General features: G+C 41.4%; 1 protein-coding gene across 6 annotated transcripts in view; it reads left to right on the top strand.

Moving 5' to 3' along the window:
• FAT1 (FAT atypical cadherin 1) overlaps positions 1-25,015 on the top strand; it is a 130,836-nt gene that overhangs the window by 17,052 nt on the left and 88,769 nt on the right. For all 6 annotated transcript variants that reach the window (XM_066236063.1, XM_066236065.1, XM_066236067.1 and 3 more), the window contains exon 2: positions 507-3,789. In XM_066236063.1, the coding sequence (XP_066092160.1) occupies positions 525-3,789 (3,265 nt within the window). In that variant the 5' untranslated portion in view covers positions 507-524. The remainder of the gene's footprint in view (positions 1-506; positions 3,790-25,015) is intronic.

Genomic DNA, 25,015 nt, shown 5'->3' with positions numbered 1-25,015 from the left:
GGGAGGGCTTATGAACCACCGTCGAGAGTGTTTCCGTTGTTTTAAATTGGCTGTTCGAAGCTTCCCATACTCAGTATACTGTAGTAGCATTAGGCTTGTGAGCTTTTGAGCATTTATTGTATGTAAGTAAATGTAAATAATGCACGTACCCCCCCCCCTTAACTGTTGGTTATATTTGCCCTGAAGATCTAAGTAGAAGAATACACTTCAGTTGTTACATTTGGCAGTCTTTCACTGATGCATATTAAGATTCTTTAACTCGAGTCATTAAAACGTGAGAAAAGAGTGTTCTTTAAACTGAGTAACTCTAGACACCTAAGAAGTGTTGATATTTATATTGGAAAACAGGAAAACAATCTAAACCCATTGCATTTATTCATATTCCACAAAGATGGAAAAACACTTGATTAAGATGAGAGTTCTAAAACAAACGGTGAACACGATATTTACACGTTTTGGTTTGGTTTCTCCGCAGTAACGATTCTTCCCTCTTTCTCCCGCTTTAGGCTCCCGAGAGTGAAGCGATGGGGCGGCACTTGGCCGGGCTTCTGCTCCTGCTCCTCCTCCTCCAGCATTTTGGAGACAGCGATGGCAGCCAAACACTTGAACAGACTCCCCTCCGGTTTACACAACTGCAGTACAACGTCACTGTGCACGAGAACTCGGCAGCCAAAACCTACGTTGGGCATCCTACAAAGATGGGCATGTACATTACAAACCCACTGTGGGAACTAAGGTACAAAATTGTCTCGGGAGACAATGAAAACCTATTCAAAGCTGAAGAGTACGTTCTTGGAGACTTTTGCTTTCTGAGAATAAGGACCAAAGGAGGAAATACAGCTATTCTGAATCGAGAAGTGAAAGACCATTATACGTTGATAGTCAAAGCCGTTGAAAAGACCACTAATGCTGAAGCCCGGACAGTGGTCAGGGTGCAAGTCCTGGATACAAATGACTTGAGGCCCTTGTTCTCCCCCACCTCATACAGTGTTTCTTTACCTGAGAACACAGCCATAAGGACCAGTATTGCCAGAGTCAGTGCCACCGATGCAGACATTGGAACCAACGGAGAATTTTACTACAGTTTCAAAGACCGAACAGACATGTTTGCTATTCACCCAACAAGCGGTGTGATAGTTTTAACTGGTAGACTTGATTATGCAGAGACCCAGCTCTATGAGATGGAAATTCTCGCGGTGGACCGAGGAATGAAGTTGTATGGCAGCAGCGGTATCAGCAGCATGGCCAAGCTAACCATTCACATAGAGCAAGCCAACGAGTGCGCTCCTGTTGTAACGGCGGTGACGTTATCACCGTCGGAACTGGACAAGGACCCAACGTATGCGATCGTAACGGTGGATGACTGTGATCAGGGTGCCAATGGGGAGATTGCTTCTTTAAGCATTGTGGCGGGTGACTTCCTTCAACAGTTTAGAACGGTGAGATCTTCTCCAGGGAGTAAAGAATATAAAGTCAAAGCCATTGGTGGCATTGATTGGGACAGTCATCCTTTTGGCTACAATCTGACACTTCAGGCTAAAGATAAAGGAACTCCTCCCCAGTTCTCTGCTGTGAAAGTGATTCATGTGACTTCTCCACAGTTCAAAGCTGGGCCGGTCAGGTTTGAAAAGGATGTTTACAGGGCAGAAATAAGTGAATTGGCTCCTGCCAACACACCTGTGGTCATGGTCAAAGCCATGCCTAGTTATTCTCATTTGAAGTATGTTTTCAAAAGTGCACCTGGAAAAGCTAAATTCAGTTTAAATCACAACACTGGTCTCATTTCCATTTTAGAACCAATTAAAAGACAGCAGGCATCTCATTTTGAACTTGAAGTGACAACAAGTGACAGAAAAGCCTCGACCAGGGTCTTGGTTAAAGTCTTAAGTGCTAATAGCAGTCCCCCTGAATTTACTCAGACGGCATACAAAGCATCTTTTGATGAGAATGTGCCCATTGGCACCACTGTCATGAGTGTGAATGCTCTAGACCCCGACGAGGGTGAGAATGGGTATGTGACTTACAGTATTGCCAATTTAAACCCTGTGCCATTTGCGATCAACCATTTCACTGGTGCCGTGAGTACCTCGGAGAACCTGGACTATGAGCTGATGCCGCGGGTTTACACCCTGAGGATCCGGGCATCAGACTGGGGCTTGCCATACCGCCGGGAAGTTGAAGTCCTTGCTACCATTACTCTCAATAACTTGAATGACAACACGCCTTTGTTTGAGAAAATAAACTGTGAAGGAACGATTCCCAGGGATCTGGGTGTGGGAGAGCAAATAACCACTGTTTCTGCTATCGATGCCGACGAACTTCAGTTGGTCCGTTATCAGATTGAAGCCGGAAATGAATTAGATTTGTTTAGCTTAAATCCCAGCTCCGGGGTATTGTCATTAAAGCAATCCCTAACGGATGGCTTAGGTGCAAAGGTGTCATTTCACAGCCTGAGAATTACGGCTACAGACGGAGAGAATTTTGCCACACCGTTATATATCAACCTAACAGTAGCTGTCAGTCGCAAGCCAGTACACTTGCAGTGCGAGGAGACCGGGGTTGCCAAGATGCTGGCAGAGAAACTCCTGCAGGCAAATAAACTGCACAGTCAGGGAGAGGTGGAGGACGTGTTCTTCGATTCCCACTCGGTCAATGCGCATGCGCCACAGTTCAGCAGTTCTCTTCCAACGGGTGTTGAGGTGAAGGAGAACCGTCCTGTGGGTTCCAGCATCATTCTCATGAATGCCACTGACCTGGACACCGGCTTCAATGGGAAACTGGTCTACGCGATCTCTGGAGGAAATGAGGATAGTTGCTTCATTATTGACATGGACACTGGAATGCTGAAAATCTTATCTCCACTTGACCGTGAAACAACAGACAAATACACCCTGAATATTACAGTGTTTGACCTTGGTATACCGCAGAAGGCCACTTGGCATCTTCTAGATGTCAGGGTTCTGGATGCCAATGATAACCCACCCGAGTTTTTGCAGGACAGCTATTTTGTTGAAGTGAGCGAAGACAAAGAGATCAATAGTGAAATCATCCAGGTTGAAGCCACAGATAAAGATCTTGGGCCAAATGGGCAAGTGACATACTCCATTCTCACAGACACAGATACATTTTCAATTGACAGTGTGACGGGTGTTGTTCAGGTTGTGCACCCTTTGAATCCGGAAGCCCAGCACGTGCATTACTTAAAGATTGAAGCCAGGGATCAGGCCACGGAAGAACCCCAGCTGTTTTCCACGGTACTCTTGAAGGTCTCATTAGAGGATGTTAATGACAACCCTCCTAAGTTCATTCCGCCTAATTACCATGTGAAAGTTCGAGAGGACCTTCCAGAAGGAACCATAATCATGTGGTTGGAGGCCTATGATCCGGACTTAGGTCAGTCTAGTCAAGTGAGATACAGTCTCCTGGACCACGGAGAAGGAAACTTTGATGTGGATAAACTCAGCGGAGCAGTTAGGATTGTGCAGCAGTTGGACTTTGAGAAGAAGCAAGTGTATAATCTCACAGTGAGGGCCAAGGACAAAGGGAAGCCGGTTTCCCTGTCGTCCACTTGCTATGTGGAAGTTGAGGTGATTGACGTGAATGAGAACTTGCACCCACCCGTGTTCTCCAGTTTTGCGGAAAAAGGTGTCGTGAAAGAAGATGTCCCTATTGGTTCGTCGGTGATGACAGTGTCAGCTCACGATGAGGACGCGGGAAGAGATGGGGAGATTCGTTATTCCATCAGAGATGGCTCTGGTGTTGGTGTTTTCAAAATAGATGAAGAAACAGGTAAATATGTTCTTACTTGTCCATTTGATCTCCCTTTCCATTTTCCTACAGTGAGTATCAGCCCTGCGCTGGCTCCTTCACAGCTCCCGTAGTTCCCCGTTCGCCTTCGTTAGGGCTCAGTGTAGAAGTGTGGGCGCATGCCTTTTGTCCTGTTGCAAGTGTCTCTGTGTGTAGTGAGGCATGAAGGTGGAACCGAAGGAAGCTGAGTGAGCCTCTGTGAAACGAGTAAAAAATAAGGAAGCGTTGAAATTATGACCACTGATGCTGATCTTGAGGTTTGTACTCTTCTCAGAAACATCCTTGTCGTTTTGTTTTGTTTTTTTTTAATTTTTATTTATTTATTTATTTTAGGGGGGGAGAGAGAGAGAAAGAAAGAGAGAGAAGGGGGAGGAGCAGGAAGCATCAACTCCCATATGTGCCTTGACCAGGCAAACCCAGGGTTTTGAACCGGCAACCTCAGTGTTTCCAGGTTGACGCTTTATCTACTGTGCCACCACAGGTCAGGCCATCCTTGTCGTTTTGCTGTAACTCGGAGAAGCCTTTGCCCAGCTCTTCAAGCTCGTAGTATGTTTGCAGACTTAAAACAGTCCAGCATGCCATTCAGAGGTTGTTGTGAATCTGCAGAATTACGCAGAGCACAGAGAGAGGACTGCGGAAACTTCCACAGTGTGATCTGCTTTGCTTAGCGCCCCCTCCAGGTCTTGAGAGGCAGATGTAGAAAGTCGAATTGAGAAGACCTGGTTTGGAATTTGGGCTCTTTCAGTTGTTAATTGGGTGATCCTGGACAAGTCAGCTTTTTAAAACTGACTTTCTTCATCTGTAAGATGGGCTAACTCAAGTGACCACAAGATTTATGGGGGGGTCTAGTGAAGTAGGAACAAAGGAGAGCTTTCTTGCCCCTTGTCAGAGTCTGTTAATATCTTGGACGTGGAAGTGGTGCTTTGTCAGGGTTACTTGTCCACCTAGTGAAGGTCCCCAGACTGGAACGCCCGAGACCGGCAGTTGATGCTGGAGTGTGGATTGTTTTGAACTTTGCACATGTCCTAATTTAGCTACTTTCCATAGCCATTACCTGTAGTTATATGTCATTCTTCTCTGATGGAACGTGAGCCTTTGTATTCCTTGCTCAGGCTGCCATAATAAAGCACACAGATAGGGGGCTTAAACAACAGAAACTTACTTCCTCACAGTTCTGGAGCCAGAAATCCAAGATCGAGGTGTCGATGTGGTGGGCTCTGAGACCTCTCTCCTCGGCTCTTAAATGGGTGTCTTCTCTGTGTCTTCACACGACTTGCCCTCTGTAAGTCTGTGTCCAGGTCTTTTCTTGTAAGGACATCAGTCGTATTGGATTAGGGACCACCGTGATTAACTTATTTTAGCTTATTTATGCCTTGTAAGGCCCTATCTCCAGCTACAATCATGTTCTGAGATACCAAGAATTAGAACCTCAACACATGAGTTTTGGGTGTTATACTTTACCCCCAAACCAGCTCTAAGGGCATACATTTCTATCCTGAGCGAAAAGGGCCGGTCGTGTAGAAGCGGCTCATTAAAGGTTAAGACTGAATGATTAAATTAATGATTGTTTTGGCTTTGAATGTCCTGCCCTCTGAGAATGGTAGTGGAAATAGAAGGAAATTGGGTAATTACAGCAGTAATCAGCCATTGCTGGAACTCAGCTTGCTTACTAATGTCACTGATGCTTCCTTTATTAATAATTCTAAAAACAGATGTTTTCTTATTATATTAAAACATTTTTTCTATTTAGCAATACCACTGGGTAGTCAGTCAGTACCCATTTCTCATTTGCTAGGTAAACAGCACATGAAAAATACATTGACTGTCCTGGAAGAAAATGATTTGAGCTGCTGTATTTTTTATGTGTTCTTGCTTATTCAAAGGATTCTTTTTCTAATGAATTAAATGCTACTAGCATGTGTTTGTATTTTATATGTATATGCACACACACACACACACACACCCTTATATACCACTCATCTAAAATATCCAAAATGCCCAAAACAGTTTAATTCAAGAGAAAATCGCATCATCAACGGCAATTAATAATCATTCATCCGAAGAGCAGTATAGGTCTTTTTATTTACTTAATTTTTTGAACATACTCTCCATCATGAATTAGAATTTTCAGGTGCAATGACAACAGAGAAAAATGACCCAAAATGAGTCACGGATGCTCAGGTGTTTTCTATTTCCTCAGGACAGTTATTCCTACCGTTTTGTTTTATTCTTTTTTCAAAATGGCTTTGAAAAGCCTAGGAAGACCGGTTATAAGTTAAATTTCAGACAAAAAATAGAATCAAAGTCTTAATTTCCGTTCCCTTGATGACTTAAATTATATGAGCAGTGTGCCTTTCGGGTTTTTTTTTTCAAGTGAAATGAGTATTTTTGTTGCTTTTTAAGGACTCATTTAGAAACAGGTATTTTTCGCCTATAAATTTAAGAGATTGAGGTATTTTTACTACCAAGAAGAAAGAAAAGGAAGCAACCCACCAAACAGGGCAGGGTCCTGAAATACATCGGGAGCAGTTTTCCTGGTGAAGGATAGCCCTGGGCTTTTTCCGCGGGGACTCAGTGGGAGACCAGGCGGCCTGGGCAGTGGGGTTGGGAATACACAGGAAAGTGCTCTGCGTTTGTATAAACATCGAGATTTAAAGTGAGAGAAACGTTGGCAGTTTCTAGGCCAGGCATCCCCAAACTAAGGCCTGTGGGCCGCATGTGGTCCCCTGAGGCCATTTATCCGGCCCTCCTTTGCACTTCCGGAAGGGGCACCTCTTTCATTGGTGGTCAGTGAGAGGAGCACTGTATGTGGTGGCCCTCCAACGGTCTGAGGGACAGTTAACTGGCCCCCTGTGTAAAAAGTTTGGGGACCCCTGTCTAGGCCATCTGTTCTGTCATCCTTGCTTTACAGAGCAAAATACATAATGTACAGTAGATTGTGTTTATATGCTTTTTGAAATGAAATAAAAGTGATCTAATGATATTGACACATTGACCTGGTATACATCACACAATTGTATTTTTGGCAGAATAACTTCTCAGCCCAAGTTATTTTTAGAGAATCCTGAAAAAGTCATCTGATAACATAATGTAGAATTCCTTCAAGAAGAGTCAGGAGGTTTTGTGCAGTAGAAATACGAAAACTAGGTTTGCTGATTTTTCATTTGGGGTTTGACCAATTGCGTGGACAGGTGGGAAGTGTAGAGAGATGCCTGCCGGATGAAGAAAAGCAGGGCGTAGTCAGGAACCCCAGTGGGGACCCCTGGAGCCCAGCACTGACACTGACCCTCCACCAGAATGGCGCTGGTCTGGCTCAGGTCAGGCTTCTCAGCGCCGCCCCGGAACGTCAGGGTCTGCTCCTTGCTGGTTAGTGCCTGGCTCTTCCCTTCTCTCCCAGCCTTGCCCTTGCCTTGCCCTGGGGCTGACTGATAGCCCCCAGCTCACCCCCCGCAGGACTGCCAATAACCTGCCCACTTAACTGTTAGCGACTTGCCTTTGGCTTAACTTGAAACTGGAGTGTTGTTTGAGTCACATAACCAAGTTTTTGTGATGTTCTGCCTATTTCAACGTTGTCCAATATGTGTGTCATGTGTAGATAGACTTTTCATAGAACGGCGAACATATTCAGAAGTCTGAATTTAGTTCTTACTATTTTTAAGATCCTTTCTTTTCTTAAAAAAAAACACACACACACAAAAAAAACCCTGCTTACATTTAAAACATCCCCTGAAAAGTACTATTGTTTTGTTTTAGAAGTAGAAATTCTATGGACTACCTAAAATATGTCCAGTCCTGCCAGGTGTGGGTATTGGACATACTCTGCTAATTGGCTTTGCCAGGGAGGTGACTGGTAACGGCAGTGCGGGGGTGACAATCAGATGACTCATGTGAGCATCGCTCACTGTGTCATATGCTTTTCCTGCAGCGGCCCGGGTGGGTGTCAGAGAATCCTTCTGACAGACCGTGGCCACGTGACTGTCGAGGTTTAGAAGGGTAGAGTGGGATGTGAAAAATTATCTGGAAAGTCATTCTTGTGAGAGAGCCAATCTCCAGGATACTCATTAAGATTCTCCCCCTTGTCATCTCAGCATCTACAGGGAGGATCATACATCAGGTTTAACAGACGTGTTAGTGGAGTAAGGACCTTTGAAGCACGTGTAATTTCACATTGGGGTTTTTGATTTGCCTGACTTGATACTTCTGAGCATTCGCCCGCTCTCACTTCAAATGTGTCCCTGGTTCCTTTGTTGTAAGCTTCAAAGTTGAGCGTATTTGAATCTTCAGCATCCATCCTTAGATTTGTGGAATCAATTTGGCTTAGTGTTTTTGGCTGATGGGTACCCATCCAAGTTAATTATTACTTGAGCACCAGTAAAAAGTTGCAGCTTTTTGCAGATTTTCAAATCTAAGCATATGTCTAGAAAAATGATTGGCCAAAGATTTTTCAAATTGTTACTAGAAACCCGGTAGGTCTACCCCCTGGTATGTGGATTATAAGGGAATGCCTGTAGGCGTGTTCTCCCTTCAGTCTGGACTACTGGGTTCAGTCTTTGGCTGGTATTCTATTGCAGCCCAATTAGAGTGTTTCCCCATCTAACAACGTATTTGGAGAAGAGCATGTTTTTCCTTCAGATAAGAGCGAATTCTAAATCTATGAGTGTCCTGTTGCTTTTAAAATCGCAGCTGAGGTTTTAGGATTGAAATTGACGTTTTGATGAAAAGACTTGGAGTGAATTAATATGGAAGTGCAGCTGTTGCAACAAGATAAATCACTGTTTGTGAAATGTGGGAGTTGGGAGTCCATTTTCCTTAAGAGAACCTGGCTACATTCTCATTATGGGGGAGTGTTACTGCATTATTCTGGTATTACCCATTTGGAGACTGGCCTTCCTTAATTAGGGGGACGCAGGATGAATGGATTTGTGTAGTGGGAACAGAAGGGAATTCCATCGAGAGGGAAAATGTTTCTGGGGCTTCTGTCTGGTTGGGCAGAGCTCTGCATTATTTTAATTATTTGTTCAAGTTTTAAAACAACCTTCCTGGTACGACTCAGGGACCTGCGATTTTTCCTGGGAGCTGTTCTCTCGCGGCAGGAAGTAGAATGCAGAGGCTGTCAATGGGCTCCAGTACCCTGACGAAAGAGTTTGTAAGGGTGGCCGTCAGACATGTGGTCTACTGTGGTGGGGCCAATTACCTGTGCTGGAGCCGGGTCTAGGATTCCTGGCAGCAGGAACTTAAATAGATACTGGTGGGAGGCCCCTTCAGGGAGTTAAGAAATTTGCTGGTGAAAGGGCTTTTTGTATTGCTGTCCCCTCCCTCCTGTGGCTGCAGCTGCTGGCCTCCTAGAGAAGTTGAAGAGACTAGAAACGGATTTCCTCGCCACGGTGATTGAAAATGAGGCTCTGGCAGAAATCCTGTTGTGATCATGTGCTGCTGCCGGGTTCGGGAGTAAAACTCTGCTCTTTCGTGCCTGTGTGATTTCGAGTCAAGGCAGAGCACAGTAATAATTTCCACTGTGGTAAAGGAGCCTGCTTTGAAGCAAGAAGGTTTTTAGGGGGAAGTAGGGTCTAATTAGCAATCCTAAAGAAATTCCATTTTGTGTTCAGAGAAAACAGAGGATCAGCCTTTCTTTAGTTGTTTGTATGGTATTTAACAAGGTGACCCTCTAAGGTGACATACTGGGTGGGTGGGGGGTTGAGTTATGAGGCTGCATTGTATGGACTGTGATTCAGGGCGGAGGGGGGAGCGTTGTGAGAAGGGTGAGGCCGTGCAGTGCTCCTGTGGAGTCCTGACTGATGTGTAAAGGCCAGAAGTTGGAGGGGACAGTAGAGACAGCTCCAAGTCTGGTCTCTTCTGCCGCCTACTTTATAAAATAACGATAGTGATGATGATGGACATCAGTGGAATAAAAAACCACAGGAATGTTTACAACCGGGTGCTGTTCCAAGCACTCTACGTGTATTCATTGATTTAATCCTCACACCTACCAGATGGGCACTGGTATGTATCCCTTTGTTACCTATGAGGAAACATTCACAGAGAGGTTCCGTACCTTGTCAGAGACCCTTGGGTACCAAACGGCAGAACTAGTCAGCCTTGTATGCAAACACGACCTCGTACTGCCTCTCACTTTGAATGAACAATCTTGGGAAGCTCTTAGGGAGCCCTGTGAAAACTAGTTGAGTGGGGGCTCTGGGCTGGTCTGGGTTGGATCGGGCTAGAGACTTGAATCCTAGATTTGAACATTGGCCTTGAAGGAGCATAGAATTTAAGAATCTTCTTCCATCATCTTTTCTCCGTATGACATATTGCTCTGAGCACATTTAGGAGAATAGGATTTTAGAGTTACAAAGTGGTGGCATTTCAACAACTGAAGATTATTCCAGTGAAGTGATTATTAGTGGGCGAATCATGCAGCATATGAGTCACTGTCTAGTTGAGGTGGACAGGCATCTTACCTGTGTTGTTTTCAATTGTGAAAGTATGATCTCATAAATAAAAATACTGCATGTCTGAACTGTACAGATTGTAAATTGGAGTCTTTTTTTTTTTTATAAAGAAAAAGTTTTAGGTGGTATTTAAGGTTCTTGCTAACCTTTGAAACCACAGGGTAGCTACAGTTGCCATAATCTGTGCTTCCCCTTTGAAGCGAGTCACCTGTGGTCAGTGACCTTGCGCCCTGTTGGTGTGATGCCCTGGCTTGGGCGGCTCTGCTCATGGCCATCTGGTGTGTGGCATGAAAGTGCGGTGTGTGGTGTGTGGGAACGTGGTTCTCACACCTCTTGGCAGGGAACCATTTTTATGTTCTAAGAGGGTTTTAGGAGTTGTATTCATAACTTGATGAGTGACTGTGTGTGTGGAGATGGAATATTAATATTTGTTCTTTTTTTTTTTTTCATGTTCTCCGCCTTGTTCGATTATGAACATTGAGTAGCTTTGAAACTAGATGACTGTCCATGTTGAATTGTTGTTCTGAACCACTCAGTTCCTGTTGTTTTGACCTTGTGGACAGTGTTAGTTCAGAAGGCTGGATTTGTCAAGTTTTTACGATCTGCTAGCTTGTGTTTTGCGTAGTGTATTGTTACTGTACAGCTGTGTTTATGGCACTATTTTTTTTTTTTTTTTACTCAAGTCATGTTGGCGATAAATAGTGCGTGCTCACCATACAAGACGTAATGCCACGAAGCACAGTCTTGCGTGCCTTTGTTACTAGGAGTCTGTGGGCTTGGAAAGATTGCCATTCAAGGGCACATGCCTGTACTCGTTGAGTTGGCAGTTATCCAATTTAACAGCAGTGATAGTAAGGTTAGGACACTGTTCACATACACACTTCAAGGGCCAGTCTTATCAATGAACCTGCCTGGCCGGTTCGAGTACTCTGTCTCTCCTCAGAATACCTGGTACGGTATTGAACCTGCTTCACTGCCTGGCCCCCACGTGGCTGAGTGAACTGACCCATTGAAAGAGACTCTTTCATTTGTCTATTTATTTTATGCTGGGGAATGTCTATCCAGGGTAGTTTCTGTTTTAGTTTTAGCTTACTTGATTTTTTTTTCTAATTTTGATTAAAGTTCCCCAGCTATTTCTGTAGTTTCTTAAGACTCCCTCCCCCCCATAATTTGTGGTAATTTTACCATGTTATATCTTCTTATCCCTGGTGAATTTTTCTTCTTCATCATGGTGGTCTAGAATTGTAGTGAATGTTCACCGACTGTTCCAACTCTTTGCATGGACTGCCTCATTAAGCCTAGTGATTCATGCGTAAAGTTAGATGCTGATACACTCTGTTCATGTAGAACCTATGTTAAATGATAAGAACATGACAGATTGTGGGGATGAAGATACATACGGAGCTTGTGTGATTTAAAAAAAAATTAAGTAATGTAATAGAAATTGAGACTCTTCTGGCAATATAGAGATATTCTTGAGCAGGGGTTTTCTATTTCTCAAGGAAGGACTCCTCCTTCAGACCTTCTGGGTCCCCCATCAAATGAAGTGCAGGTTCTTCAGTGTAGCCAGTGACCCCCTGCTAACTTGTCCCCATCTCAGGCTGCTGGTGTGCCCCTGCCATCAGCTGCCATCTGTCCCTGTGCCTTAGCCACGTGGCCCTGCCCCGCCCAGGCAGCCCTCAGCCCCTCTGTGCCCCTCATTTCTCATCTGCCTGCCTCTGGGGAACACAGCGACCACTTGATTGGCTCTTACTATCCCTAATTCTTCCTAATACATCTTTCTTCTTCATATGGAGATAATTCTTTTTCTCTTGTATGTACTTAAAAGAAAGAGCATTTTAAGTATCAGTCTAGGGCACTTGTTTATTTGTATGTCCTTTTCTTAAATTGTCAGCTTCTTGTGGGGGTAGGGTCTAAATCTTTTACTACTGGATTCCTGTAATAGGCACCCAGGAGACACTTGGTTGGTAGGTTGGCCAGCTAAGCCATTGTTCCCTCTCCTGAGAATCCTTTCCCGAGACCCAGGACTTCCTCGTTGCTTCTCTTGGTTTCACTGGTTCTTGCTGTATGTTCTTCTGTTACTGTGTGTGACTCGGGCGGGGTGTGGCTTTCCTGTCTCCATCATGTCTGTCTCCATGAGCTCAAGGGCAGAGCACAGTCTTACTCATTTTTTTGCCATCTCCTGAGCACCGTGGCTGATGTGGCGACCACGTACTGCCCTTGTTTGTTCAACAGACAATCCAACTGGAGCATCTAATAGTGGTGGTCACGAAGGTTGAGTGAAGCTCTTCCACTGTTCATGAACCTGTTTCTAGATCTCCAAAATGGGTTTTTAATGTTTTTGGCATCAGACACTTTTGAGAAGCAGTTGAAAACTGCATTATTTTTTTCAACAATACACTGATTTGGTTGCAATAAATACCAAGGGCTCACGAAGTGCTGGACCTACTCAGGGACCCTCGGTGTCCTTGGACCCTGGTGTTAAGTTCCTCTGATCTAGGGGTTCCTGAACTTCCAGTCCTTACAAGTTCTCATAAAGGAAGACCACAGTGGGAGAAAAAGAGTTATGGTGATGATGTGACAGAGGTAACGACTAGCATTTGTACAGTGGACTATGGTTTGCATGTATTTCTACATATACCATATGGCATTCTACATATCTAATATGTGTTTATTATAAACTGGGTTTTATAAGTGAGGTAGGTAAATACTTTATAATGAACAAAGAGAAATCGCTTTTCTATAGATTTATACATGTGTTTAAAGGGATTCAAGAGACAGTCATTGCAGGTTGATAACAAGTCAGCTAATAGCCTGTAGTTCTTCGCAGACCTACCTGTATCATCAGCTAGCCTTGGACGTGTGCACGGCAAACAATTCTAATAAAATGAGTGTAATAAACAATGTATCTGTGTTTAAGTGAAGCAGCCTTCAGTGTTGCCAGCTTACCATGGAAACCCTCCTTTGCTCTACTACTAATAAAGGTAAAATAATTTGTCAGAAAACTCAGACTTCTAATACTAAAGTTAACTTTCTTGATGGACTGGATTTTTATTTAAATGAACTTAAAAATCAGAGCATTTGGGATTTAATCAACTGTTTTAGTTTTCTGAATTGCCTTCTTATTCAGTACAAAAAGAACATTGGTAGATGATGCCTATTTTTCTATAGGTTACTGTTCATTGTAAAAGAAGTGTTAATAAACTTTATAACGGAAGATGAAATAAATATGTATGTAGCAAAATTTTCTCCTCTGATTTTTTTTTTAAAGACTTTATTTATTCATTTTAGAGAGGGGGGAGAGAGGGAGACAGAGAAAGGGGAGGAGTAGGAAGCATCAACTCCCATATGTGCCTTGACCAGGTAAGCCCAGGGTTTTGAACCGGCAACCTCAGCATTCCAGGTTGACGCTTTATCCACTGCGCCACCACAGGTCAGGCTCTCCTCTGATTTATAGGCATTGATTTCTATTACTTCCAGTTAATATGATTTCTGGCTTCTATGGAGGTCTTCTTTTTTTAACTGATTTTGGAATCTTTCATGAAATAACATGTTTTCTTTATCATAAGTTGAGGACATTTTATTAGCTGAGAACAGCTTTTTTGGAAGATGACTTTAAAGCAGTTCCATCTGAAATTCTTACTTAAAAAGTTCTCTAAAATTTGTTTGTTTTTAGCTCTTGATTAAGTTTTTTATTTGGCTGTTTACTCTTAAAGCAGTTTGAGGGCAGGCCGTGGCAAACATTTTATTTCTCTTACCTCATTGCCTGACTTACGGTTGGTGCTTAGAAATTCTTGTTCAGTGACATTCATTTTTTTGATAAAACCAATAAATGTTTATCACGTGATGGTTTTTTAAAATTTGTTTCTCAGATCAAGGTGTTCACATTTTTAAGTGAAATAAAAAACATGAGTTTGTCATGTAAACACAAAGTTAGTCCCTCAGTTGAGACATCAGAATGGAAATCAGTTACTTTTGAAAGTTCTAAAAAAAATTTTTCAAAGGAAGTATTTTTTTCTTAATAGAGTGATAACATCAGGTAGAAGATGAAAGCTGATTAGGAAGACATGAACATGAATAATATTCATGTTTGGTTTTCATTTAGCCCTATGCCATTGGTTTTAGAAAGAAATCAAATTTAGTATCACATCAACAGAATATACAGTTTTATAATGTAAGGTCGATGACTTAAAAAGAATGTGTTTTGCATATAGTGTATAATTATTTCTTAACCTGGTTAAAAAAAAAAGTCTGCTTTTATCATTTTGCTGCCACCACAGTAAACTTCATGAGGGCAGGGACTTCGCTTTGTCCGCCCCTGTGTTGCTGGTGCTGGGAGCTGTGCCCGTCACGGTGTGGGCACCCAGCCGGCGCTTGATGGGTGGGTGCAGCTAACAGTTGAAGCAGATTATTACCACATGATAAAAGGCAACGCATATCTAAGTAACTATTATTAAGAAAGAGCTTTTTAAATTTGTTCTCTTGGGTCCATACGGAGAAATTTCAGCGGGGGGCAGAGGGGTGTCCGTTGTGCCATGGACCCGCCTACTCCTTTCACTGAGGGCAACTGCTGTTCCGCTTCAAATGCCCCCCTTCCCACCCCTCTGAAATGGCACGAAACAAAGAACAACAGCCACAGCAACACTTTAGTAGGAATGCAGATTCCTTTTCTTTATATTTTGCTTTCTTCTAGAAGCAGCTTCATTTGTCAGTTGAGCACAAAAGTCTGGAGTCAGAATCCTAAATTCACGGGATTTACCTAGCAGGCCTTGTTGTTTCCTTAGATTAGAGAATGGTGAGAATGCTTAGATCTCTTCTGCATTAAAAAATAGCTTTTTTGTTTTAAGGGTAAAAGACAGGAATATCCACTTAGATTGTGCATTTTTGATAAAAACTTGAGCTCTTGAAAGACTTTCAGGTTAGTAGGGACTATTTTTATTGGCTGCTGTCACATTATTGATGAATTTCCTGAAGCTTAACAGACATAATCACTTCAAGAGTTTCACAGAGTAGTTTTGAAACTGTTTCCTGGATTACATTGAGGACATCTAGATGTACCCTTTTAAATGAAAGCCATTTGTTGTATATTGTAAATCTCTTGGTTCTTTTTCTGTTCATGGGGTGCTGTTTACTTATGTGCAAGCCCTTCTTTTAAAGCCTGGTTAAATTAAGGGAAGTCCAGGGACTAGACTATTTTAAGGAGAATAATGTTTACAAAACTAAAAATATTTTCCTTATTTTAGTGACTTCTTTCCAATAAAAACAAAGTTACACTCTTATTTGCTCTTCTTCTACTTTTTCTTGCTACCTAGGGGATCTGGTTCTATACCTTTCCAAGGTAGAATAAACAGTTACCAGTTCAGTTAACTTTGTTTTTCAGTAACTGTTCAGGATGATTAAAGGAAGGGCAGGAAATGTTTGAGGAAGTTTTTTTTCGGTGTGTTTGGGTAGAGGAAGTGCCTATAGTGCGTGAGATGATGGCGAGGTTAAGTTTGTTCCAAGAAGATTAGAAAACTCAGCGGAGAGAGTGTAGATAGATGCATCCAAAGCTGAATTGACCCTCTTATTATCTATTGATATATTTTTGGTCTAATAATGTTAAGGGATCGCTGTGAATTGTGATTTAGCCTTTCGCTGGGAAATAAACCACTCTAGATTTCAGTGGCTTCAAACAACCACCATTTATTGAAGTCACAATTTAGTGAGTTGGCGATTTGGGCTGGACCCTCTGGGTGTTTCCTTTGTTAGTTTCAGCTGGGCCCCCACATAGATTGAGAGTCAGCGGCTGATCTGCTTGGTGGCTCTGCTTCTGGGAGTTGGCTGGAGGCAGGATCTGCTAGGCCCTATGTCTGTCACTGTCCAGCAGCCTAGCCTTGACTTGCTCATGTGATCTTCTCAAGGTTCCAAAGGCTAGAGAACAGAAGCATCAAGATCTTGAGTCCTGCCCCAGGAACTCACACCTTGTCCCTCCTCCTATTCTATTGGCTGAGTAAGGTGAGTCAACGAGTAAGAAGTAGACTTCGCCTCTTGATGGGAGCAGTTGCAAAGTATTTCTTTAGTCTTCAGGGTACCACAGGGACACCTCACCTGATTTTTTTTTCCTTTGAGGAATTCCTTTGGATATTAAATGTGTATATGAACTTAAAGGCTTTTGAACATTATTTGTGAAAATATCTATAGTGTCTTAAGAACACTGCTATCTTACTGAGTCAAACGTACATAAGGTTTTTAATACTATTAAAACATTTCTTGATATTAAAGTTTTTTAATTTGGGTATATTTTCATGTAAGCTTGAACATAACCAAAGGTACACAGAGTATGCACGACATCTGAAGATACTGGAGCAATCGTTCTCTATTCCTTTTCTATTTCTGTTTCTACCACAACGCTGTCTGTTTTCTTGCCCCTGAGGAAATTGAGAGTCCAGTTTTTGAAGAGGATTTTAGTCAAAGGGAGAGAGACTGCGCGTCAAAAGGCAGCAAGAAGTTCTTCACCGTAGCCTCTATCTTCCAGATGTTACTTGTGCTCACGAGCACTATTTTTCTTGCTAATTAATTTGTCACAAAGTATTTCATTCACTTACTGCTTTCTCTAGAGAATGGAAGATTTAGGGGAATGGAACAGGAGGTAGATGGAAGATTTGGGGGACATGAAAATAGAAACCAAAATTGGGAGAGAGATTATAAGAGTGTTGCTCTGGTATTTTTAGACTTCATACTCACCCCTGATATCTCTGCTCAAGTTTCAGCTTAAATGGAAAGGTATTAAAAATAACTTAAAGATTCATTTTAATGCCACTTCGTATTATACTAAATTTAGCTTGTATTTGCATTACGGGACATATATGCAGTAGAATAACCGGGAAAATGCCCCATGATGAGTTGAAACAGAAATCTCAGGATTGGAAACAAAAAAATTCCTAATGGTACTAATTCACTGAGCATCTTGATACTTTTGTCTGGAAATTTTGGGTGTTCATGTCTTTGAACACTGAAAAGCGAAACTTGGTGCTACCTTAAACAAGGAGTTTTAGAAAAGGTGTAAGTAAACCCCAGTTAGAATGCCTTCCCTCAAACAGATTAGAAAAAATAAGGAAGTAAAAGACAATTACTTGAGATGAAAAAATAAGTGAATAAGATGAAAAAGCATCAATGTTTGGTTTTTATTACTTGAGAGTTCTTGTTTCTAATAAAATTCATAGGCTGAAATTAAGGTTCTTCTATAACAAGTTTAGTTTAGGTTTTATTTGAAACAATCTAGAGATGCTGATCTAAAATTTGATATTTTAATAGTGAATCTTGATATAGTATACAGCAGGTCATTTTATCTATGGGAATAATAGTCTGAAATTCTTTATTTTGGCATCCGAGATGATCTTCACTAGAGGCAGCTAAACAGCACGGCCTTATCAACTAATTACAAGACAACCCACGTCCCAGAATACACCACAAAAACATTTGTTTGGAGATGTTCTGTTGTTGGATTCCATTATTTAGATACAAGTGTCCTTATGAAAAAAGGGAGCGCTGGTTTTCACAATTTATAGTAACACAATTGTGTGAATTCTGACAGTATTTATTTTTATTTTTTAAATTTTCAAAGGAGTTAGTTTAACAGGTAAAGGCGACACTACTCGATAGGACTGTCCACATCCGTAATTTTCAGCGTTCCAGTTGCCACAGTAAAAAAAAAGATCAACAGGTTAAATTAATTTTAATAACGTTTTATTTAATCCAACATGTCAAAAATACCGTTTTAGCATGTAATTAACATAAAGTAGTAAGGAGCTAGAGCTTTTACATTCTTGTATTCACACCAGATCTTTAAATCAGTGTGTACTTCACACTTCGAGCATGTCTCACTGGGACTAGCCCCGTTTCGTGTGCCATTTACCACAACGCGGGGCTAGAGAGCTATAGGGAGAGTTCGACTACTTTAAAGACTATTCGTGGGAAGGAAGGCTCAGTCACCCCGTTGAGGCTAGGGCCCCTGGTCTATTCCTTCATGATCGGCTGGCACACCCTGTGCGAAGGGGAGGTGGAAAGAGTTGCGGTAGGTGTGTGTGTTGAGTTGAGTGTTGTGTGGGAGCCAGATAAGCCAGATACTGTCTTCTAATGGCATTTGGGAGGATGATAAAAACCCATCACGCTGGTGTTGCAGAAAACTTCTTTGTCAGAGATGCTGATGGTGTCGATCCTAGCCTGGCTTTTAAAATATTAACACTGAAGCAGCCCCTGTGATTTAAACTAGTGTCAAAGCTAGATGGAAACTCACTTGGCCATCATTCAACTTGGGCTCTTTCTTGCTTTGTGTTAACGGATGTAGGAAAAAAACTGAACATTGCATTTCAAATTAGAACTTTGTTTTAAATTAAATACTGCCCACTAATAGATAGCTTTTGTGAAATTCTTAGTGAATCAAGAGGGTTTTTTGTTGTTTTGTGTGTTTTCTTCAGGATAAACATGTTACTAGACTTTTCCCATTCACATTGTTTTGAGGGCCTCTTTGGAGTTGGTAGCATAGTTCTAATCTAAAGATTAGAAATGTATTTCACCAATGAGATATGTCTTCTTTTAATGTGAAGGTATGTAATGTCTTAAGACAAGGCTTTATAGAGTACTTTTCCAAAAGATTTGATTAGATCAGACCTACCAGATCCAAGTGAAACAAAGCCTGTTGTAATTAACAAACAAGTTCCTGTGGGCTTGCAAAATTAACCTGTGTAATTAATTTAAAACCCGTATTTTTCATACTTTGGAATTAAGGGCAATAAAGTAGTTTCTCCTCTGTGAATTTGCTCTTTGCATCGACTCCGTGTCACATGTCAGACATGGGGATTCTTTGTGTAAATTTTGGGACTGCACACCAGAATGAATGTCAAAATGAGTATGAAGGGATAACATATCCCCTGATTTGTGTGAGCAGCATATATTCTAGTCAGGAGACTAGCCACGGCATTTAAATGAACACAGAGCGTTGAAACCCACTGGGCCGTACTGCCGGTGTTAGTGGCTCCCAGACCTACCTGCTTCCGTTTGAGCTTCAGCAGGTTCACAGGAGAAGTTGTGAATGAAGCCTAAGTGATTCTGTTTGTTTTGTGCGGGCTGCTGGCCGCGAGTCTGCTGAAGCAGCGAGTTGTTTTCGCAGAGCCGCTGGCTGAATCATCACTGTGACAGGTAAATAACATTCCTCAGCAGAGCCTGATCTCCCCCCCCCTCCCCCAGCTCCTCTCTTCATTTCTGGGCTGTTGAATGTAGGAATTGTCTAGCTCGGAACCCTGTTGAGTAGGTCACAGCCTGGTCCTCTGAACAACAGAGCTGCCCTGGGGCCACCTCACTGCAGGGGGCCCTTGTGAAAGGGCCCCATGGGGTCTCCCTGTTACTTCGTGAAGGGCGGCCAGTTCAGGCAGCAGTGTGCCTATTTAGGACCTATTAACTTCTCCGCTTCCGGGTGAATTGAAGAGCTCTTGGGAGTGAAGGAATAATAATAAGAGGAAATTGTTGCCAAAGCCACCAAAGATGCATCTTGCCATATCTCCGTGAGGACATCCGTTCCCTTGCAAGTGTATTTTCTGCTGGGGTATCTCTTGGTTTCAGAAATCCCCTTTAAAGTCTTGAGAGTTTGAAAATGAGTACTTAACGGTGATTCTTGTCTTTGAAGAATTGACTCACCACTGCATTTGGGCAAGATTGGCAGAGAAGTACCATTATTTTTAAAATGAGCTTTACTTTTCAATTAAAAAAATGAATACGCAACCATTGTAGAAGTCAGGGAAAACGCAGATTGTTATAAAAGAGAAAATATTTCTTAAAGTTCTGTTCTGAGCACCACTGAAATTTGTTCCCAACTTGTGCACACTCCCCCACACACACACACACACCTACCCCTTTTTTAATCCTGAGTGTTGGATTAAAATAAAAAAAATAAACATACTGCACATACTGTTTTGTTGATTGCCTTTTAATATATACAGAACCTTTTTTGATTCTTGAGTTTTCTTAGAGAACATGGTACGCCATCACAGAGATAAACTCTAATATGTATGATAATACCCAGTTTTTTAATATTTAAATTGTTTCCTTGTTCGTGTATTTCTCTCTCACCCTAGAATAAATTCCATGAAGTGGAATTAAACTTTTATTTCAAAGGAAATAAAAATTTAAGCTTCTTGATACAAAGCAAATTGGCACATTTTATCAAGAAAAAGAACATCGGCTGTTGGGAGAGCACTCATCTACCTCCTCATTCTTTACTGCACCTAAATACTGACTATTTGGACTTAAAACAAAACCAAAAGGGTTCCAATGTTGCTGGTGAAAAAAATTATCCTGTTCAGGCAACTGTCATAATCAAAGAAGTGATTGTTAATTTTGTGCCTGTACTTCTAGTTCTGTGTTTAGAAAATTCTTTTTTATTTTTTATAAACCAACCGTTTGGGACAGTACTCCGATTTAACGAGCTTTTTCATGTCTTTATCCTAATGACATCTTCAGTCTTCTTTACATTAATTTATTTTTTAAAAAATGAATGTTTTCTTATGTGCCAGATAAAGGCCCTTAGCTGGAGGTTGACTTCATTTTACTTGGTTAGATACTACTTACTCTATAAAAGTACCGTGTTTTCCCATGCATAAGACGCTCATGTATAAGACACACCTTAATTTTGGGGCTCGAAATTTGGGGAAAAATGTATTACATAAAGTCATTGAACTCGTTTTATTCATCTTTAAACAATGAGCGTAAAGACAAAAAAATCACGAAAAAGTGGGACATGCAAGTAAAAAATCGACAACCGCTGTGTAAGACGCAACCAGTATTTAGACCCTCAATTAAAAAACACACAACAAAAAACAAACGTCTTATACTTGGGAAGATACGGTACTTGTTTCATATTGTTAATGACGTCAGTTTGACATCATAGCAATTCCCAGTTTGGGGGTGCAGTGAATGAGGAGACTTTATGTGGTCTAAGCTGCTCTACTATGATACAGCACAGTTGCTGTGGAACGGCTTTGTGGTGTTGCAGTTCACGTTTGACACAAACAGCAGGGCTGGCTGTGAAACAGCACAGCTGTGAGATGACACTGGGGCCAGGCCCCTCCCCAGCTAGACAGCTCCGCTCTAGAGAAATGTCTTCTGTGTTTCAGGCCCAGCTGAGGCAATGCCATCTTCAGTCATAGGTGGGAAGAGGAAGTGCACTCTCTGAGCCAGGGGGGAACTGGCATATACAGATAAGCCCCACTCCCCTGGTCTCTGATTGGTCAATCCTCATGCAAATGAGGACTCCAAATCCTGACACATTGATTGGTCCAGAAGGCAATGTCCTGATTAGTCAGGAAGGAGCTGCTCTGATTGGTTGATGGTAATGTTAACATATAGCTGTGCAGTTCTGATTGTCCACGAAAGACAGTCCTTTTGGATGGAATGGGATTCCTGGAATTTCTCTCTTAAGTGCTGGCTCAGATGGCAGAAACACCGCGCAGGCAGGCAGTTCAGTGCTGGAATCAGGCAGCTTAGGGCAGGCTTCTCCCTGAAATGAGTTCAGTATTAGAAATGACTGCTAGGTTCTGTTTTTCAAATTTGGGTTCTGTTAGCCGCCAGGAATCTTTCTTAGTATCTTTCTCAGGGTCCACAGTATAAATTTATAATTTTAGCTGCTGCGAGTCCTTTTCAAATAAAAAACACGGTTTTATTGTTCAAATTAAGAATACTGTTTCTCTTTCTTCCCTAAATGGTCAATGTAAATTAATTCACCATGCCCATAGCTAATAGCTAATAAATTCTCAGCAGCACAGTATGAATGAATGAAAACAAATTATCTTATTCATGGGATGATTTGATAAGATATTATCGAAGATCTTTTTATCAGGTAATAAGCAATTCCTTGGCAGCTGTTAGCTCAAGTACTTGGGAAAGACTGGAGCAAACTAAAGGTAGTTTCTATCGAAAACAATTGGGCAAAGTGCGGTGTTCTTTAAAAAGAAAAAAAAGATAAAGTTTTAAGTTAATTACTTACATTGTACATCTAAGAATTCAATATGAAAACTAGATTGGTATTGAGGCAGAGTGCTGCATTTAGACAGAGTAGGCTCATAGATTCATTTAAATATGCTGAGATGATTTGATGGAATCTTTGGGAAAAAAGAACACTCATTCAGAAACTGATGAATATTATTTGCTAGCTTCCATATTTCATGGTTACAATTGCAGTTATTTATAAAAACTACAATTTATAGTCTAATTTACCAATAAAATGATAAATAAAAATGGGATAAAGTATAAAGAAAAAATAATCTACAGGTTTCTGGAGAGTTTGAGTGAAGAACATTTACAAATAATTATGGTACACAAACTTGATGCCTTGCTGTGCCGTGGGGAACTAATTGTAAAGGCACAGGATTGAATGGGTGCATCTGTAATCATGTGGAAGTAAGGAATTCATTATTTTCCTGAACCAGACAGTAGTTGTCTGTTTCAGTGAACAGTTGACCAACTACATTTCTTTGGGGCTTTACTTCCCAGTGCTTTACTTCCTGTATGTATTTAAATTCCAGCTTTAGGGATTGTCATAAGTGAGTGAGAGAGTCAAAAGAATTTTAGAAGATGGATCTGAGGTCTTAATTGTGGGTCAAATAAGTTTGTAAATATACATGTTTGATCGCTTACAGTTTGCATTGGGTGTGGGGGACAGGCTGTAAGCAGGCAAAGTCATTATAGCCTAAGGCTTAGTTTTAAGACTAAGCCTTTCTCGCCTTTTTAATACTAAAATCTTTTCAAAACTAAACTTTTCCCCACACCCTTGACTGTTGCATGATGTGGGGTGGTGCACTCTTATGAGGAACCCCATTTATGCCTTAGATAAGTGACTTTGTATCAGAGACTTCCTTATTTGTATATTGGCTTAAAGGTTTTGATTTCTACACTATAAAATGGGGCAGACCAGGGGCTTGCTCTCTCTTGAGGCCTGAAATTAGCATTGCAGAGGAGAAGCAGTCAAGATGGCAAAGTGCTGAAGGAGAAGCCAGTTTGTGCTGAGTTTGTGCAGAGAGAAGGAGGTGGGGAACAGAGGTGAATAAGGCTGGTGAGGTAGAAACTTTTGATTCTAGGAGTACTTGGATGAGTCAGTGGCTTTGGGAGCCCTGAATGGAAAGGGGGATGTGTTTTCCCACTGTGTGTATTTCTCGCCCATTGGGTGCAAGCTAGGATTAAAGGTAATGGCCCACCAGTTCTTGGCTCCACTGTTTCATTGCCCTCTGTCTGAATCAAATGCGAACCTGCACGGGCCAGGTGGCTGTGATGGTGGCTGTGGCTACTGGCTTTACAATAATCTTAGTAGTTTTTGTGACATTACAATCAGGCATTTTAAGGGAAGTAGATGTCCTTATAGTAGGTTACAACTTGGATGCTTAGAAATGGACTCATCTACAAATACACAAGCAAAACTTTCATATGTTACAGTACAACCTGAATAAAGCAGAGAATTCAGGGTCTGTCAATGTTTTCTTTTTAGTAGACAGAATAATGCTTCTTACCTACGTTGAAGGAAATAAAAGAGTCTGTTGTAGAAGTTAACAAAAAAACCTTCACCATTTTATAGTAACAAAATATAATATATACTGGCTTTCTGGAAAGCAGAGTTCTGTTTTAATTGCAGACTCCCATATATAGAAGGCAACATACAGGTAAAAATTACTGGCTACGTGCTTCAGAATGTTAACAAAAAAAGGAACGTCTAAGATGTATTCAAAGGAAAAGTGAATTGTAGTAAAAAATGTGTTGAATTCATAATTTCTACCTACGAAATAACTAACAGCCCCAAAGCAGACCCAGGACACTGTTGGCTGGTTGGAAGATCTGCTGTGATTTTAAGAAAATCTTAATGAAGATTTTTCATGGGAAGTTGGGATTTTTTAGGTCCTCATATATTTTATGTTTTTACTAAAAACTAAGGAAGTTTGCTTTCCCGTTAACCTTCTCTTTCATTGTAATCACTTAACGCTCTCTGATTGCGATCTCATATACTGTCAGCTATTTGAAATTGTGTTTAAGGACCCAGAGATGCTTCATTACAGCTTATTCATTCATGAAATGTAAGGCGTGTTCTCTCTCTCTCTCTCTCTCTCTCTCTCTCTCTCTCTCCGTGAGAAGAGATTCATGTGAATGCGCTTGCCTCTTTGGAATGCTTTTGTTTGATCCGGGGTAATGCCCTTGGAGTCCCCTTCCTGTAAGGAAAGAAAGGTGAGGTGAATCAAAGTCAGGCCGATAAGACAGGAATGCACTTCTTGGTGACTTCTTTGGGCTCTAAGACTGTGGCTATATATATCCTTTACCTTTTTTGCCTAAGGGCGCAGGGCATTGGTGGACTTCCTTTCAGATATACAGGGTTTCATGCAGATGGGACCGGCCTGCCAAATTCCTGGAATTCATGACTTGATTTGGGACATAAAAGAAGCTGCCAAAAATAATAAGAGGTTGACATTTTTAGTTGGTTGAAACTGAACACAGAATAGAAATGAAAACTAGATACCTCTTTTGTTTAATGGTGCTCCATGAGAAGGTTACCCTTTTTGTGTGAATTTGTGAAAGTTTTGTTTAGTTTTGTTACCCTATTCAAATTATTTGAGAAGGTTTCACTGTGCTGTCATTAAAACTGACTGGTAGGTTAAAAGGACCTGTGATTTTTTTTTTTTTCCCCCTGTTACCTCCCCAAAGTTAATGATTAACATATGGTCATTCAGTTGTGAAAGGAATGTTGATTG

Source organism: Saccopteryx bilineata, chromosome 6, assembly GCF_036850765.1.
Source record: "Saccopteryx bilineata isolate mSacBil1 chromosome 6, mSacBil1_pri_phased_curated, whole genome shotgun sequence".
NCBI classification, from domain to species: Eukaryota; Metazoa; Chordata; class Mammalia; order Chiroptera; family Emballonuridae; genus Saccopteryx; species Saccopteryx bilineata.
The sequence above is the reverse complement of the archived record's forward strand: the minus strand, read 5'-3'. Positions and strand labels throughout refer to the sequence as shown.